An 18,861-nucleotide genomic window follows, 5' to 3' on the forward strand; every position below is an offset into this window, starting at 1 on the left:
TATTTTTTATAAAATCAGATTTTTTTTAAATGATGGTGAGGATGTGGGATGCTATCCAATTAAGACAGTAGGACATTTAGTCCTTATTGGTCTTTGCAAAGGCTAACAAACATGCAGCACACACACAGAGTTATTAGTGAAACCTTTATGCTAATCCTTAAGTAGTATACAGTGTATGTACTATGTGTTTAATAGTATTGGGTGCTTTCAGGGGGCTACAAACTCAGCAGTATATAATGTGGATGGTGTGTGTGTGTGTGTGTGTGTGTGTGTGTGTGTGTGTGTGTGTGTGTGTGTGTGTGTGTGTGTGCGCATGGCCATTCTCGCTCTGGCAGGCGTTCCGATTGTAAGGCGAATAGGAATAAAAAGGCTTATGGAGAGCTTTCGGCGGTGCTCGGTGGTGTAGGAGATGAAAGGAATTCATCCACTGACATTTTCCATCAAGTTATCTAACACTTTTACAAAGAAAGGACGGAAGCAAAAAAGAGGACGAGCTGACGCCTCTGTAAACTTTCCGTCGTTCATTACGCATGAAAATTAAATGTGGGTGTGCATTCCAGCAAAGTAACACGCTGAACTTTTGACTCGGACTTCAGCGAACATTTTTCAAACTGGTTCAAATAAAAAAAGATTTGAAAGAAAGAAAGAAAGAAAGAAAGAAAGAAAGAAAGAAAGAAAGAAAGAAAGAAAGAAAGAAAGAAAGAAAGAAAGAAAGAAAGAAAAAAGGTTCATTCTAGTCACATGTACTTTACTTTTTTAACAGCCATGTTAGGAAGCTGGGGTCAGAGTGCAGGGTCAGCCATGATACAGCACCCCTGGAGCACAGAGGTGGCGGCTTGGCCATACCGGGGCTTAAATCCCGACCTTCTGATCAGTAACCCATGAGCCTAAACCTGTTAGCCCTGGAGCACAGAGGTGGCGGCTTGGCCATACCAGGGCTTAAATCCCAACCTTCTAATCAGTAACCCATGAGCCTAAACCTGTTAGCCTTCGTCACAGCTTTTGGGACACATAGCTGAAAATGTTACACGTTTTTCATTGAAAAAAAACCTGGATCTTAAATCGATGCTTGGGACTTAAACCTTTAGAATGATATATAGTTAGTCATGGTTACTCTGATCCCTTTTTATTTTATCTGTTGCTAAACATTAACGCCTCCGAAAAATGAGATACGTTGCCACGTTGGTGCAATGATGAGCTACTACCTTCCCCACTATATAGAACTAGAACTATATAGAACTATATAGAGTTCTAACCATGGTGTCTGAGAGTGCTTCTATCCTCACATTGTAGCCAGCAGTATGGGAAGTGCCCAGGTGTGTGTGTGTGTGTGTGTGTGTGTGTGTCTGTGTGTGTGTGTGTGTGTGTGTGTGTGTGTGTGTGTGTGTGTGTGTGTGTGTGTGTGTGTGTGTGTGTTTACCTCCCTGTTCTCTGGAGCTCAGGGCCAGGTTGGTGTTCTTCCTCCTGGCTTGGCTCTGTAGGAGTCACAGTGCCATTTAGTTGAGTTGGCCTCTTTCTCTTCATCTAGAGCAGAATGATTGATTAGCACACCCAGCCACCCACCCACACACAACCAGCCACCCACACCCACACACAACCAGACACCCAGCCACCCACACACACTCCCAGCTAGCCACCCACCCACTCCTACACACACACGTTTATCAGAATTTATTATCAGTTATAAAATTACTAACTGCAGCCCATCTGCTGATACAGTGTGCAGTATGTTCCCTCAGTCTGTATCAATTCTGCTTTATTTACTTTAAACAATGGACCCAGAAACAAACTGGTGTTAGTCAGCTAGCACTGATATGGCTATGCTAGTCATGTAAGATAAAGAGTTTCAGGGGGATTTAACCAAATAGAACAAATCTTTTATACATTTTAAGATTATTCATCCCTGTTTAGAAGGAACCACCAGTCCTCAGGACCTGCCTGTTCCTTCCCGATGCCCTACTTCTGGATGTAGGTCTCATAAATTGGAAAACATTTGCTGCTGCTGAGGATGGTTTCTCATGAACAGATTAAAGATTCATGAGATTCCTTCTGGATCTAGCACTTGGAAATCATGTATATGGACTGTAATTATTATAAACGGTCCGCTACAACAACAAAGGGCTTCAATCGCCAAGAACTTCCATCAGTAAACAGGACATTCAGTGTCACCCAGATGAGATTCCCTTTTGAGTCTGGTTCCTCTAAAGGTTTTGGTATCGTGAATTCTTAGTAAAATCAAGAATTTTACGTATTTTTTTTTAATATCACACTTAACAATGGATATTGTCTCAGCTTTACAGAGATAAGTGTTAATAAAAGTTTTATACATTTGTTCCTTATAATTGTAGGTTTGTCCATAATAAGAGAGCCAGTGGCGAATGTGGCAAGGAAAAACTTCCTGAGATGTCATGAGGAAGAATCCTTGAGAGAAACCAGACTCAAAAGGGAACCCATCTCCATCTGGGTTGAATGTCCATCACTAATTGCTCAGTCGTTAACAATAAACATTTATTATGTAAAGCTTCTTTGTTAAAATGTCCATCGGTTAAGTGCTTTAGAAATAAAATTTTATCAAATTGACTCTAACCAGACAATCTGGCTAATATTGTGAGGAGATCATATTGATTCAAGTTGTGGATTTTTCTCAGTAAAGCCATGACTAATATACTAGCTTTTTTAGGGTTTGTTTTGGTTAGAACTAGCTAGATATTTTTTGGTTTGGAATAGTAATGATAATTAGATTAAATCTCATTGCCTCTGTCAAGTCAAGTCAAGTCAAGTTTATTTGTATAGCGCTTTTCACAACAGACATTGTCTCAAAGCAGCTTTACACAAATCAACAGTTAAGGTAAATGGTGTGAATTTGTCCCTGATGAGCAAGCCGTGGCGACTGTGGCAAAGAAAAACTCCCTTAGATGTTATGAGGAAGAAACCTTGAAAGGAACCGGACTCAAAAGGGGAACCCATCCTCATTTGGGTGAAAAAATATGGTAACGCTTCACGATTTTGCGTGTCATCCTTGCGCTCTGTAGTCTCTGATAGTGAAAATTACACTTAATTAAACTATTAAAGACATAGTCATCAGACTATTAGCTTGCAGTAGCCTCAAAAGTGTTTTCCTTTTTTGGTTTTTGTCTCTTGTAGTATTTCTAGACATGGTCTCTAGATACATGTTTTGTTAAAGAGGGAATATGGGACATTCCTGAGAGTAATTTTTCCTCAGGAAACAATGTTTGTGTCTTGCTAGCTGGTGCTAGCAATGTAACCAGCTATGTAGCTAAGTTTGTCCTTATGCTTGATGAAAACTTTTTACTTATTTTATTAATGCTAATACTTCACATTTATAAGCTTCTCTTAACAAATCTAGCATTGTATTTAGTGAATTTAAAGCTCAGTTAGATGAACAGCTAAACAAATTCCTTTTCTTGAATCCTGTGTGCTTTATTACTGAAGTAATCTTTATATGCCTATGATAAACTACAGTATATAAGTCTCGCATGACTAGCATGTGTACATGTTGTAGTGTACTAGCTGTAGAGTTGTACAAAGTGTAGCATTAATCGTTGTGGACATGGTTAAAGCCAGAGTCAGCTTGCTAGAACTAAACCATGACCTCTGACCTGTGATGGGACGTTCTTAGGAGGATCGATGCGGATGGTGGGGTCCCATTCTCCTGGAGGAAGAACAGTCACCTGGTCTAAAAACTCATCAATGCCAGAGAGGAGATCGGATCTGTCGCGGGCTTTATACGCCACATCATGGAATATCTTGGGTGAAGGAAACATGTATACAGAAATGAGTGATTACTGAACAACAGTTGCATTAAATGTTTACTTCTAGATTACCTAAAAATCTAGCAAATCTAAGATGTAAAGGATTTTTTGTAATTAACCGCTTAATCCAAATCTGATTTGAGAATTGGGTTTCTTGAAAGCACTGCTTTTAGAAAAAAATTTGCAACACATTTCTATCCATGCAGTGGATTTATATTTCTATTTAACCACAGGTGTAGAATGGTTACTTTAACATTGAGGAAAAACCTTAACTTTGCAGTTTCGTTTATGATTATTCTCTATTTTGACGTCCCAGATGCAGTTTCATTCACATTTATCCACTAGAGGTCTTGGGTTCATTATTTTTCACCATTTCCATTACATACACTGGTAATGTTTACCTACATACTAGCACTGAGTAACAAATTCAAGTAAAGAACACAGAAATCACCCCAATATGCCTTTTTATTGGAGAGCCTGCGGTATATAATATTTGTATAAAATACTTATTGCAACAAAGTGTTGAAAAATTTTACAAGCAGGGAAATTGGACAGGAAAAGTGCAAACAAAAAATAAATTTTTATCATTAAGAAATATATTAGACATACTCTTCTTCTTCTTTCAGATGCTCCTATTAGAGGTCCCCACAGCGGATCATCCGTCTCCATACCCCAATGTCCTCTACATCTGCCTCTTTCAACCCAACTACCTGTATGTCTTCCCTCACCACATCCATAAATCTCCTTCTTGGTCTTCCTCTTTTCCTCCTTCCTGGTGGCTTTATCCTCAGCATTCTCCTACCGATGTACCCCTTATCCCTCCTCTGCACATGCCCAAACCATTATATATATGTTTATTTATTTAGTTAGTTAGTTTTTCCAATCCCATCAGGCATTAGAGGGGAAGACTCAGATGTGGACATAACGACATGGTAGAAGGGATATGAGACCGTTCCTCTATCCAGAGTCTCCCCAAATCCTTTTTTATTTATTTTGGAGACAAGGTGAGGAAGGCGAGATTGAGATGGTTTGGACATGTACAGAGGAGGGACATGGGTTATATATCGGTAGGAGAATGCTGAGGAGGAAGCCACCAGGAAGGAGGAAAAGAGGAAGACCAAGGAGGAGGTTCATGGATGTGGTGAGGGAAGACATGCAGGTAGTCGGGGTGAAAGAGACAGATGTAGAGGACAGGGGGGAATGAAGACAGATGATCTGCTGTGGTGACCACTAATAGGAGAAACCGAAAGAAGAAGAAGAAGAGGAAGAAGAAGAGAAAGAAGAATAAGATTCCGACTAATGTTATTAATATGGCAGGAATATCAACATATGCTTAAAATTATTAAATAAAAAACTCTAAATACTCTAAAAAAATCTCCCTGAGATTAAACACACCTTGGCTTTATACACACATCCCAAAGTGTGTCCAGACTCTCTAACAGTTTCCTTCCTGATTCAAGCCAGACTCCAAAACATGTACATCAATATATTTTCATGCTGTTGATGCTTTTCTTTTCTTTCTTTTTTTTACTGGTTTTCGAACATTAATTCCGAAAAACATCCCTATTTAACACTTGTACACTCTCTAGCTACAATCCATCTCTGACCTCTGAAGCTTTTTATATGTGATGGCTGCATGTATACCCATGATTGTTCTCTAAATTGTATTTGGAGAACATTCAGGAAAAAAAATCACTTATAAACTTGGGATTCACCCTCCCACACACTCCACTCCCAAAAAATTATGCAAATCAGAGTTGTGTGTTTATTGTGCACATCTGGGTCGTAGTTATATTATTATTAAAGCATTGATTTCATTTGAGGATGGGCACAGGAATCTGTGCTCCTGTAATCTACTCTGTATAAGTAAGTTATGGCCCATTAGAGTGTTCTTACCTCATCTGTCATTAGAGTGGCCATGGAGCGTCCAATCTCGTGGTACTGGGGACCTTTTCCATATGGCCCTAGTAATAGAAACAGGAACCTGATCCACACATACACACACACACACACACACACACACACACACACACACACACACACACACACACACACACAATCTAATGAGAATGGTTTTACTGCATTGTGGTAGAGTCTGAAGTTAAAAACATTATGCAAGAAAATTTTTATTGAATTGTAGGGTGAAGACGTCTCTAGGTTATGTATGTAACCCTAGTTCTCTGAGGGAAGGAGACGCTGCGTAGAAACGCTTTGGGAACTCCCCTGAGTGTTCACGCTCTGAATTAATGTGAGTAATCAGTCAAAAATTGGACGCTGGCTGTCACAATCAGCAAATGAAAAAATGCATAGGGAGTGAGGCAGCGCCAGCTTCTGTAAGGGAGAAGGAAGTGCTGCATAGACGCCGGAGGCTAGAGGCTCAAAGGGGGACCTGCCCAGCGATTGCCCGGCTAAGGGGGCATTATAAGCCAAAATGGCGAATGCATAGACTTTCAGGGTGGACAGAGCCAACCCCTTGGCGAACTGTCCCTGGAGAAAAATTCTCTGCCAACTGTCCTGGCAAACTCTCTCCAGAACTCCCAGAAGCACGATGGGGGGGAAAGGTGTACAGATGCGGCCTGGAGGAATAAGGGAGAACCAGAGGGGATGTCTCTAGCTCTGGCCCCTAAAGTCTCTGGGCTTTTCCAAATTTCTCCCAAATCTACTCCACCACATCGGGGTGGAGCTGCCATTCTCCGGATCTTAACCCCTGCCTCGACAGGGTGTCTGCTGCCTCGTTCAACTGACCCGGGATGGGAACTGGGCCCAAAGGAGGATCTGGTGTGCCAGCCTGCACAGGAAACGTGAACGCAGACCTCCATGATGGTTGATGTAGAAGACTACCGCAGTGTTGTCCGTACGAACCAACACGTGGTGACCTCTGAGGTGTGAGAGTAAATGCTTCAGTGGTAGAAGCACAGCCAACAACTCTAGGCAGTTGATGTGCCAAAGTAGATGGGGCCTTTCCCACAGACCTCGGGCGGAGCGACCACTCATGATCGCTGCCCACCCCGTGAGAGACGCATCCGTCGTTAGCGTTATGCAATGACTGGGGACTCCCAGCACCAGAAGCCCAGAACCAGGGATCTCTCCAAACAACTAAGGCATGTAGGCATTGTCTCATGACCTTGATGGTGCAAAGGAGATTGCCCCTCCGTGAGAACCCACGGGTCCTGAGCCACAACTGACAGGGTCTCATGTACAGCAGCCCAAGTGGACTAACACTGGACGCAGTTGCCATTACAACTAGCAGTTTCTAATACTGCATGACATTGAGAGGCTGCCCTTTTCTGACCTTGCTGATGGCCGTAATGATGGCCACAATGCTGCAAGGCCAAATGAAAGAACCCAATATTGGTAAGCCTCAGGAACTGTAGGATGGATACATGAAAGTATGCATCCTTTTGAATATACCGTAACAAACCAGTCCTTAGATCTGATTTGAAGCACAACCTGCTTGAGGGTCAGCATCTTGAACCTGAGTCATATGAGAGAGCGGTTCAGCTGACGTAGATCTAAGATAGGACGCAACCACCATCCTTTTTGGGAACTATGAAGTACTGGCTGTAGAACCCAGACTCTCGTTCGATGGAGGGACCACCTCGATGGCCTCCTTCCTTAGGAAAGTGTTTACTTCTTGTTCCATGACCAGAGCCTGCTGGCTTTCCACCAGGGTGGGAAGGATCCCATGAAAATGGGGCAGAGAAGACCAGAACTGAATCGAGTAGCCTCGCTCTACAGTGTGCAGGACCCACTGAGACACGTCTGGAAGAGCTTTCCAAGCTGCCAGAAAGTGCTCTAAGAGTATCAGTCTTTTGAGACTGACCTCCGGTGTGCTTAGAGCAGTGCACAGAAAATGACTCTAGGGGCCTCAAGGGAGGTGGCAATATCTCCTGCACCACTATAAAGCTGGTTGGAGACCAAGGAGAGAGCTTGCTGGAGCTGACCTTGCCCTGAAGCACCATGGGTGGCAGGGTTAACGGACTAGGTCCCCTTGGGGTCTGGGACAAGGCGGGCACCAGATACATGGAGTCGCAATGCTGTTTCTCTGTACCTCCCTATGGGAGGTGGAGGGTTGCAGTTGAGGCTGCACCCACTAAGCAGCCCCATGTGAGCACATTGGGAGGTACTGCTGGAATGCGGCCGGAGTCATTGAAGAGGCCAGAAGAGGTTAGTGGGGCGTCCAGCAGCACGACCCTGTCTCTGTCTGACATCTTTGTAAAACGGCACCTCACACTTCCAACTCATGCAGCAGGTCAGCCTGATACGGCTGAAGCACTGTAGGCTTAACCTACAGAAGCATAAGATTTACCCATGAGCACCGATGTATTGCGTAGGGGCTTCGCAGGTAGTGTCAGGGTCTTAGGGCAACATCTCTAAGATGCTTTACACCATTTGACTGAAAGTAAGACATCATGCAATTTACAACTAAGCAAATACAAAAAAGTTCTAAAGTTTGGTCTTTTAAACATTAGATAACTTGCACCCAAAGCACTCATTGTAAATGATCTCATCACAGATAATAATCTCGATGCACTCTGTCTCACTGAGATTTGGATTAAACCAAATGATGATATGGGTCTAAACTGTCAGGATATGCTTATAAACATAAGCCCCATCAGACTGGCCGTCAGAGATTAGGATTTAGTTTTAAATTTGAAGTGCTAGTTTTTAAAGTTGTTCATTCAGACATACATAGGAAACCCCTACTATCTCTCACTCTGGCCACCGTGTACAGACCCCCAAGGCCCTACGTTGATTTTCTTTGAGAGTTTGCTCGTTTTCTTTCAGACCTCTTGATCAATTTTGATAAAGTGCTGCTTGTAGGAGATTTTAATATTCATGTAGATGATGCAAATGATGCTCTAAGACTATCATTTGTAGACACTTGTAAACTCTTTTGGGGTTAAACAAAACATCACCAGACCAACTCATTGTTTTAATCACACACTAGACTTAATAATATCCCATATCTAGTAGATCTGGGAATAGCCAGTCCAATAAAGGTGTTAAAGCATTTCCACATTTAGCTCCTAAACTTTGGAATAGTTTTCCTGACAGTGTTCGGGGCTCAGACACACTCTCCCAGTTTAAGTGCAGATTAAAGACGTATATTTATAGCAAAACCTACACATAACTGATCACATGCACATTATCAACCGGTGCTTGTTAATATTATGAACAGCCGCTACACAAATTCCTCCAGTCACGTCCCACTTTAAAAAGATTGTGGACCTTTAAAGAAGTAGATGCCGACCCAGCAAACATCCCAAACCATCTAGAGACGTACCAGCGTCATTTGGATCCCACTTCATGTGGAGTGTGAAAAACGCTATAGAAATAAACTTCACTTCACTTTACTTAAGGGGGGCAATTCCAGGAGAGGGATAGCTGGTAAGCGTCTCTTCAACACGTGGCATCGCCTCGTTCCCATGTTCTTTCCACCCCATGATTTGAGAATACACAGTGGAACTGGGAGTAAAGGGGCGGGCCGAAAAAAGGCTTAACCCATAACCTGGACACCTCGGTGTCGGAAAAGAAAAGGGAAACCCTGACGCAAAGGTGTTGACACGGGTGTCAGAAAGCTCTCATCTAGTTTACAGAATGAAAGCACTTTCTGCTCATGAGCCAAGTTATATTGAGCTTGGCAACGGCAGGTGTTACAACCTTCATAAGGTCCTCGACTTCGGTATCGCAGAGCAGCTCGAGTTCCTGGAAGTTCAGAAATTTATTGTTTATGGTTATGACAATACAACTTTACATTTCTTATATTACCATTGTGTTTACTCGTTATATGAAAAAAAATAAATAATAATAAAAAAAAAATATATATATATATATATATATATATATATATATATATATATATATATATATATATATATATATAATATTTTATTTATTTATTTGATATTTTATTTATTTTATTTATTTTATTTTATATTTTTTTACTATATTTTTACAAATTACTTTTCATTTTAAGCGTTAAATATATTTTGAAATAACTAAAAGTGTTAAATCTATTAAAATATTGTATAAATAATAATTGGATGTAAGATTCATGTTATTTTTATTATATTTATATACTTATCATTAATATGTTTTTATATTTTTAGAAATAATAGTTTTGTTAATGTTAAAACATTTCTAATTGTTGTTTCCTGGTTGTCTGAAGGAAAATTGTCCACGTTGCTGGGAAACTCACATCCTCCATACCTCTGGGCACTGTTTCATGTTGAACACTAACTGATTTCAGGTTAGGAATAAAGTTACCTGGTCGGCACAGGAACTTCAGTGAGTCCTGTGAGCAGTAGAGCAGGCGAGAGACGAACGAAAGCTATGATCGGTTTCTCCAGGAAATCCACTTCCCCTACCAGGACGTTCGAGGCCTCTGCCCCTGGAGGAATCTTCCTCATGAAGTTCATGTCCACCTGAGAAAGAGAGGAGGTAGAAAGACAGGATGTGTTTTTTTTTTTCTCTTAACGTTTGAGGACTGTTGGAGAGCAAGAACAAGAGTAATCAGCACTGTATTATAATCAGCACTTCATTTATTGCTGTTATCGAAACGCAACCAAACAAAAAAACCCTGTGACTATTATTATTATTATTTAAAAAATTATGAGATTCATACATGTGGATTAATTGTGGTTTCATTATCACATACTATACAGGTTTATTATTTATTTATCACTTGAGTTCTTATATGGAGATACAGCATAGCATATATCTGACATATAATCTTTCTTCCTTGATTTTTATATATTTTTTATACCATCATTATTATTGTTACTGTTTAATTTCTTTGTATTATATTACTTAATTACTAAGGAGGTTTAATGTTAATTTAAATGTAATCCTAATATAAATATAATAATAATTTCTGTTAGTAAAATAACTGTATGTGATTATACTTATACATCTGTATATCTTTATATATATATATATATATATATATATATATATATATATATATATATATATATATATATATATATATATATATATATATATATTATAGCTATACTTTCTTCTTCTTCTTTCGGCTGCTCCCATTAGGGGTCGCCACAGCGGATCTTCCGTCTCCATACCCCCTGTCCTCTACATCTGCCTCTTTCACACCAACTACATGCATGTCTCCCCTCACCACATCCATAAACCTCCTCCTTGGCCTTCCTCTTTTTCTCCTTCCTGGTGGCTCCATCCTCAGCATTCTTCTACCAATATAACTCATGTCCCTCCTCTGCCATAACTCATGTCCAAACCATCTCAATCTCGCCTCCTTCACCTTGTCACCAAAACATCCTACATGGGCTGTCCCTCTAATAAACTCATTTAAAATCCTGTCCATCCTCGTCACTCCCAACGAAAACCTTAACAACTTCACTTGTCTTTTACTCAATGCCACTGTCTCTAATCCATACAACATCGCAGGTCTCACCACAGTCCTATAAACTTTTCCTTTTATTCTTGCAGATACCCTACTATCACAAATCACTCCTGTCACTTTTCTCCACCCACTCCACCCTGCCTGCACTCTTTTCTTCACTTCTCTAACACACTCTTCATTACTTTGCACTGTTGACCCCAGGTACCTGAACTCATCCACCTTCTCCACCTCTTCTCCCTGCAACCGCACCACTCCACTACCCTCCCTCTCATTCACACACATGTACTCTGTCTTACTCCTACTGACTTTCATTCCCATTCTCTCCAGCGAATATCTCCACCTCTCCAGGCTCTTCTCAACCTGCTCCCTACTCTCACACAGAAAGTTGTTTGTATCGCCATTTACATCGTAAGATCGAAAGAACGCAAGCCGATCCATCGAAACAAATGTAATTGATACAATCCTCTTGTAAATATTTTAACTTTTCATTTTCATGTATAGACATGCACACATCCAGCAATTCCAGCAATTATCCAGCAATTAAAACCATAAACAAAAAAAACAGCAAAAGTTCTGTTTGAGGTCCTGATGATTTACGGAATTTTAAACACCATAATTACTTTTACAAATGTATTTTGTCTTGATGCTCTATGTTCACTCTGGGTTTACTAATAACAAACATACATTTGCATACAGCATACATATTTGATATAAAATTAGCAAAAAATTCCACTATATATATACACACACACACACACACACACACACACACACACACACACACATATAGATATGTGTGTGTGTGTGGGGGGGGGGGGGGTTGCTTTCCTTCTATTTGCTGAACAGCTTCTGCACATTTTCACAGCCTGAGCCTGATCTATTAATTTGTTTTACATATATTTATATATTTATCTGCACTGTGTTTATTTGCACAAGGCTAATACTTGCACTTGGAAGTCCCCTTCAGAGGACTTTGGTATATTAAGCAGTGTTTACATGTTGGGATAATTCCAATAAACACAAACACATATACACACATACACAGCACAATCTTGTCTTCTGAAACAATAAACAGTAACCAAGAACAAAAAAGCATAAAACATATCCTAAGCAAGTAGATTCAAGTCCTGGTACTGTATGAAAACAAATGTCTCGAGGACGACAGAAATATCTGACAGTTAGGAATATTTTTCTGGTCCCACAAGAAAACCTGAGGTTATTTGAGGGGGGGTTGTAGCTCTTATTTTAAAAAGAAAAAATAGCCCAAAAATGTCCTATTTGTTTCTTATGTTTGAGTTACACTATAATATGCATTAGATACTTGTAAACATGGTGTCAATGAAAGGTCCTGAAAAAGATTAAACCATTCGTGGCTGTGGCTGTGTGTTTGTGTGTGTGTGTGTGTGTGTGTGTGTGTGTCTGTGTGTGTGCGCGCGTGTGTGTTTTTTGTTTCTATTTTTAAACAGGGTTTCATGATGTTACCATCCTGTAATTTCCAGAAAGTACAACTTTAAGAAACGAGGGTGATTTTTGAAAGCAGAAGCCATTTTTTATTAGCACTTGAGCACATCAAGGCTTTTCTTGGTACATTTTTCAACATGTCTGGAAGAAACACTGACATTGCTGATTATTTGGTTTCCTTTGTAGTGTCACTCAACCTTTTACACGTCTCATATAAAAGACTTTTGCTAGCTAGCTAGTCACTTAGTCACTAATTTTTTAGCTAGCTTAATCCAGTTGCTTAGCAACGGTGTTGCCACTTTAACCACGTGATTCATGAGCGGATCATGTATGTTTGCATTCCAATGTTTTGTGTGTGTTACCTTGCTAAGATCTACAGTGCTGCCTTCTTTGCTGTTGCCTAACTTGGATGATCTGTTTTCACTCAACCTGCCTGCATCCACAGAGCCAGAAAGAGAAGTCGAAGACACCACAGTACCTGAGAAAGAGAGCCGACAAGAAACAGATAAAATCTGCAGCACAAGCAGATGTGCAGAACTATGTGATTTTTCTCCAAGTGGCCATATCCAGACAAGCATGCATGGTTTAGTCTCCAAAATGAGTATTTGTGCACTAGTCACTGACCCAGAATACACTCGATACAGATGCTGTCTCATGTATAACAATACTCACTCAGCCTTATTATAAAACCCTGCTGAAGAAAATAAAACTATGAAAGAACCCTGAAAGAAATTCTAATACCATTACAAACAATCAGCTCTTAACCATTACCCATAGCCCCATAGCCTAATCTTTTTAAAAGGGGTCTTTTAGATACCAACATAGGATTTGAAAGTTGCTAAAGGTGTTCTATCGCTCCTTAATGGTTACCACTCGAGATCCACTTAGCAGTGAAATTCTTTCTTTACATATCCCAGCTTGCTAGGAAACTGGAGCCAGAGTGCAGGGTCAGCCATGATATAGCGTTTCTAAAGCAGAAAAATGTTAAAGGCCTTGCTCAAGGACCCAGGTGTGGCCTAAACTTCTAACCTTTTGATCAGCAAACCAGAGCCTTAACCACTGAGCTACCACATCCTGAAAAACATAATAAATTTTCACTTTCAATTTACACCAATCAGACATAACATTATGACCACCTGCTTGATATTGTGTTGGTCCTACCTTTGCTGCCAAAACAGTTCTGACCCATCGAGCATCAACAGCATTAACAAATTTTTACCAATTTGATCTACAGGAGCTCTTGTGATAGATACTCACTACTACAGACCAGGAACAGCCAACAAGAGCTGTAGTTTTGGAGATTCTCTGACCCAATCATCTAGACATCACAATTTGTCTCTTGTCAAACTCAAATCCTTACACTTGCCCATTTTTCCTGCTTTTAACACGTCAACTTCGAGGACAAAATGTTCACTTGCTGCCTATTAAATAAATCCCACCCATTAAAAGGTACCATGATAAAGAGATAGTCAGTGTTATTCACTCACCGGTCATAATTTTATAATGTCTTAATGTTATGCCTGATCAGTCTATGTCCTTTGTTTTCAATTTAAACAACGAAAAACTGTCTAAATACACAACCGAAAACAAAGGACAAAAAAAGTTTTAAATTTTCATTGCATTCTTCTCTGCATAGACCAAAGAGGTTCTCTGGTAAAATTAATATCTACTCATTGGACTCTTTCGTACTCATTCTGGAATCATGTGATATGCCGTCTGTGGGCACTTGAGCAGGTTGGAATTTTTGAGTCAGCAGTGGGACAGATCATTTACAAGCAGAGATTTATTCAGAGATTAACTGAAGAATACCCACTGACCAAACACACTTACCATCCACCCACCAGTCCTCACAAACACTGTTTAGCTCTATAGTATAGTCACCTTTTTATTATATACAGATTTTCACTGGGGTGTCTATGAACGTGCTTTTGAATGCAGAAGCAGAATAGTCTATCAAGCTGAGGACAGGGCTCCATAAACAGGTCTGTCTTACACGCTACTGGGACACACAGGCACTGAGAAAATCTGAACAGGGTATGAATAAAATATAACAGTGGGAAACTGTCCATGCAGGCTTAAAATAATGTTGATGGGAAAGTTTACTGCCTAGCCAACAAATACACCAAGGCATGTGGGCACACATACACATACACACACACTCACACACACGCACATGCGCACACACACACATTATTTTCCCAGGTCTTTAAATCTGAAGTTATTTTGCACTGGTGACTGTGTTTATGGAGCCATTACACACACATTTATGAACACAATGATTATATACAATGGCAAAGGGCCAGGTGATGGAGCTGTAAAGCTTATAAAGGGATGGATGGATGAATGGATGGATGGATGGATGGATGGATGGATGGATGGATGGATGGATGGTGGGAGGGAAAATAGAAAATAGTGCAGGGAGATGTCCAAAGGTATTATAATGTCAAATGTAGTATTAGTCTGTAGATTAGACTAACAAGATGATGTAGGGATATGTAAGGGATATGTGAGTAGCTAATTATTACTCACACAAATACTTGTCTTCACCAGCCCTAAGATCCAAAATGTCCTCCTCAGACTCTTCGTCCTCCTCTGGTGGAGACACCACAACCTCAGGAATTTCCAGATGGACTTGCGGGGCTCCGTCAGTCAGGTCAAAGTGTCGAGCAGGTGGTGGGGTGCTTTGCGGGGTGGGGACAGGGCTGGGTGAGGTACCATGGCCTGGGCCAGGTAGGAGGTGGTTGAGGAGCATGGAGACTCGTGATTCGCTCCTCTGGGACAGGTTGGAAATAGAGCCCCCCAGTTTCAAAAGAGAGTTACGCGATGCAGACAAACCGTCACCTAGCAAGAGAAGGGAGAATGAAAAAAAAAGGGGTTGGTTTAATAGGAGAAGGGGCCTTCTTGGAAGTCATAAGGGATGCAAAGGCATGCCGTTGTGGTAGGAGGACGTGTTCAAGTGCTTGTCTGTGTATGGGAAACTTTAAGTGATCCTGAATGCCTCTTATAGGGATGGAAAGCAAGCCATGCGATATAAGCAGGACCAAAAATTACCCCTAAATTGCGAAGATATATATATATATATATATATATATATATATATATATATATATATATATATATATATATATATATATATATATATATATATTCTGATCACATGATGCATCATCAGTAACATTCACAAAACAATATGCACATCAGTGTAAGTGGTTCTAAAAAAAAAAATAACCCCAAGTGTCCATTACACCATGCAATCGTGATTAATTGGAGGTTATTGAACCATACTCTGCAGAGAGAAAGTCCACAATTCATAATCAAGTCCTTTCTCAAGATAAACATCAGGCTCCAGCCAACTGGCAAGGCTTAAAGTGCAAGCAAAGAGCAGATTTGAGCACAGAGCAGCCCTATCCGCACCACGGAAATACTCACTGTTTTAATGCCTGAGTGGTACTGCTAATTTACCATGAATAATCACAATCTAGTCCCAAGCAGCCCAGTTTATCCTTGATAATGATCATGCAAAAGAAATAGGATGGGTAAAACAGAAAAGCTTCTATAAGGGCAATGTTATGGATGATTATAAGAGTCATGAAACCACCAGTTTAAGCTTTCAGGAAATGGTAGGTCTTCACTCGTCACTTGAAGATAGCCAGTGACTCCGCTGTTCAGACATCTACAGGAAGTATATTCCACCACCTCAGTGCCAGAACAGAGAAGAGCCTTGAGGTATACTTACCTCTTACCCTGAGAAGGTGGTACCAGTGCTAGAGGATCTCAAGCAGCGTGGTGCACTGCAAGGAGTGATGACGTCTTTGAGGTAAGAAGGTCTTTACTTTAACTCTTCTTCTTCTTTCGGCTGCTCCCTTGAGGGGTCACCACAGAGGATCATCTGTCTCCATACTACTTTGTGCTCTACATCTGCCTCTTTCAAACCAACTACCTGCATGTCTTCCCTCACCAAATCCATAAACCTCCTCCTTGGCCTTCCTCTTTTTTCAGCATTCTCCTACCGATATACCCCATGTCCCTCCTCTGCACATGTCCAAACTATCTCAATCACGCCTCTCTAACTTTGTCCCCAAAACGTCTTACATGCGTCGTCCTTCCATCGAGCTAAGAGACCCAAATCTCTTTCCTGTATCAAATGCCAGCTCCATGAAGATATGCTTTTCATGGGTTGATGTGGAATATCTTAAGTTGCCTGCTATAGAGCGCTGACCTTAACCCTTCTGAACACCTTTGGGATGAACTGCATTTAGGCAAATGGGGACTAAATGTGGAATGGGAGGTTGGTCAGAAATTGTCAGGTATCCCAAACCATTCTCCGTGTATGTGTATAGTGTATGTGAATGTCCTCTGCGTATTTGTGAACACATTAGAGATGATGGAGCACTGCTAATTATGTAGTGTGTGAAGAAAGGGTGCGGAGAAAGCCCTCACCACTGCGCTCCAATAACAGCGGCTCAGAGTGTTTCTTGCCTATATCTGCAAGCGAGCGCACAGCCAGCGGGAAGCGGTTGCTTAGCTTCCTCTCGTTCTGGTGGTGGTGACGTTTCAGCACAGCCTCTCGCACCTTCTGCCTTAACGACTCGTCCAGCTGCCCTGTTGCCACCATGCTGTCTATCACCATGTCTAAAACAGGGAGAGTGAGACATTTTTTGAAATTTGAAATTAAATAAGTACGTTTGACATTTACAGCATTTGGCAAATACCCAAACTACAACTTACAGTTATCCCAGTTATACAGCTGAGCAATTGATGGTTAAGGGTTTTGCTCAAAGCCCAGCAGTGGCAGATTGGTGGTGCTGGGATTTGAACACATGACCATCTAATCAGAAGTCCAACATTTGATCCACTGAACTACCACTTTCCAAAAAGATTTACATTACATTTATGGCATTTGGAAGATGCACTTATCCAGAGCGACTTACTAAGCAGCTAAGCAATTAAGTAGTTGAGGGTTAAGGACCTTGCTTAAGGGCCCAAAAGTGGCAGCTTGGTGGTGCTGGGACATAAACTCATGACTTTCCAATCCATCTCCTGCCTTAACCACTGATCTACCACCTCTCTATTTCTGACACTGAAAAAGCCAGCAGTTACATTTGCAGCATTTGGCAAATACACTTATTCAGAACAGCTTACAACTTGAGCAGTTAAGGGTTAAGAGCCTCGCTAAAGGGCCCAAAACAGTGGCAGTTTCGTAGTTCTGGGATTTGAACTCATGACCTTCTAAAGCAGAATCTAATGCCTGCTACCACCTCCCTCTTTCTTACAGTAAAAAAGCTTGCATTAGGCAGACACCCTTATCCAGAAAGACTTATAATCTGAGCAGTTAAGGTTGAAGAGTCTTGCTCAAGGACCCAGCAGTGGCAGCTTGGTAAGGCTAGGATTGGAACTCACAATCAGTAAGACACTTCAGTACACACACACACAAAGGGGCATACCTGCAATGTCGTCGATGGAGTCGGCCTTCATGTCGAGCAGCACGGTTCCGTTGAGGATGCAGCTGCGCAGCTCGAACAGACTGTGCAGAGACAGTGTAGCTACATAGGGTTTACTCCACCTCTCACCTCCATCCTCAACATCCTCTTCAAACTTCAGCCATCTACAGAGGATGTACACACACACAAACAACAAAAAGAAAACGAGACTGAAGACTTAGGTGAATCTTGAAAATACATAATTGTTATAAAAAAAAAAAACATGATAGATAGATAGATAGATAGATAGATAGATAGATAGATAGATAGATAGATAGATAGATAGATAGATAGATAGATAGATAGATAGATAGAAAGAAAGAAATCATTCTGCCTGTTTTTTCCAGCTATTATCCAATCAGCCAATTATGTGGCAGCACGACTTAACACAAAGTGGTGTGAAAAACAAAAAACATTAGCAAACAGAAAAGCAGTAAACGCCTTATTGATGAGACAGGAGGTCAGAGAAGAATGGAAAAAGAACTGGTTGGACATGACAGGAAGGGTATGGTAATTAAAATTGTCACTCTTTACAACTGAGTAATTAGAAAAGCATCTCAAAACTTGTGACAGATGGGATACACCAGCAGCAGGTTCCTTTCCTTCCCAAGAGCATTAATCTGTGGCAACAATCAGGCAAAAAGTTAACAGAAGCTTAAAAGTAGAAAAATATTAAATATTTAAAAAAAATTTCAAATTTAGAATGGACCTTAGGCAGACGTTTGTATTGTCCTGAATGGACAGACCTGCTGTGTTCTGTTCC

General features: G+C 40.8%; 2 protein-coding genes across 4 annotated transcripts in view; one reads left to right on the top strand and one right to left on the bottom strand.

Annotated features, from left to right (window-relative positions):
• Positions 1–18,861, top strand: part of LOC310729111 (uncharacterized protein) — a 239,346-nt gene that overhangs the window by 106,825 nt on the left and 113,660 nt on the right. The gene's annotated exons all lie outside the window — the stretch shown is intronic.
• LOC310729008 (sodium bicarbonate cotransporter 3-like) overlaps positions 1–18,861 on the bottom strand; it is a 55,595-nt gene that overhangs the window by 21,032 nt on the left and 15,702 nt on the right. For 2 of the 3 annotated variants that reach the window (XM_083546947.1, XM_083546948.1), the window contains exons 5-12: positions 18,063–18,223; positions 17,059–17,250; positions 15,148–15,459; positions 12,981–13,096; positions 10,044–10,201; positions 5,670–5,757; positions 3,621–3,767; positions 1,421–1,524 (exon numbers count right to left, since the gene is read on the bottom strand). In XM_083546947.1, the coding sequence (XP_083403073.1) occupies positions 1,421–1,524; positions 3,621–3,767; positions 5,670–5,757; positions 10,044–10,201; positions 12,981–13,096; positions 15,148–15,459; positions 17,059–17,250; positions 18,063–18,223 (1,278 nt within the window). The remainder of the gene's footprint in view (positions 1–1,420; positions 1,525–3,620; positions 3,768–5,669; positions 5,758–10,043; positions 10,202–12,980; positions 13,097–15,147; positions 15,460–17,058; positions 17,251–18,062; positions 18,224–18,861) is intronic. The other variant, XM_083546949.1, reaches the window with a different exon arrangement.

This window comes from Silurus aristotelis (genome assembly GCF_946808225.1).
Source record: "Silurus aristotelis genome assembly, chromosome: 7".
Taxonomy (NCBI): domain Eukaryota; kingdom Metazoa; phylum Chordata; class Actinopteri; order Siluriformes; family Siluridae; genus Silurus; species Silurus aristotelis.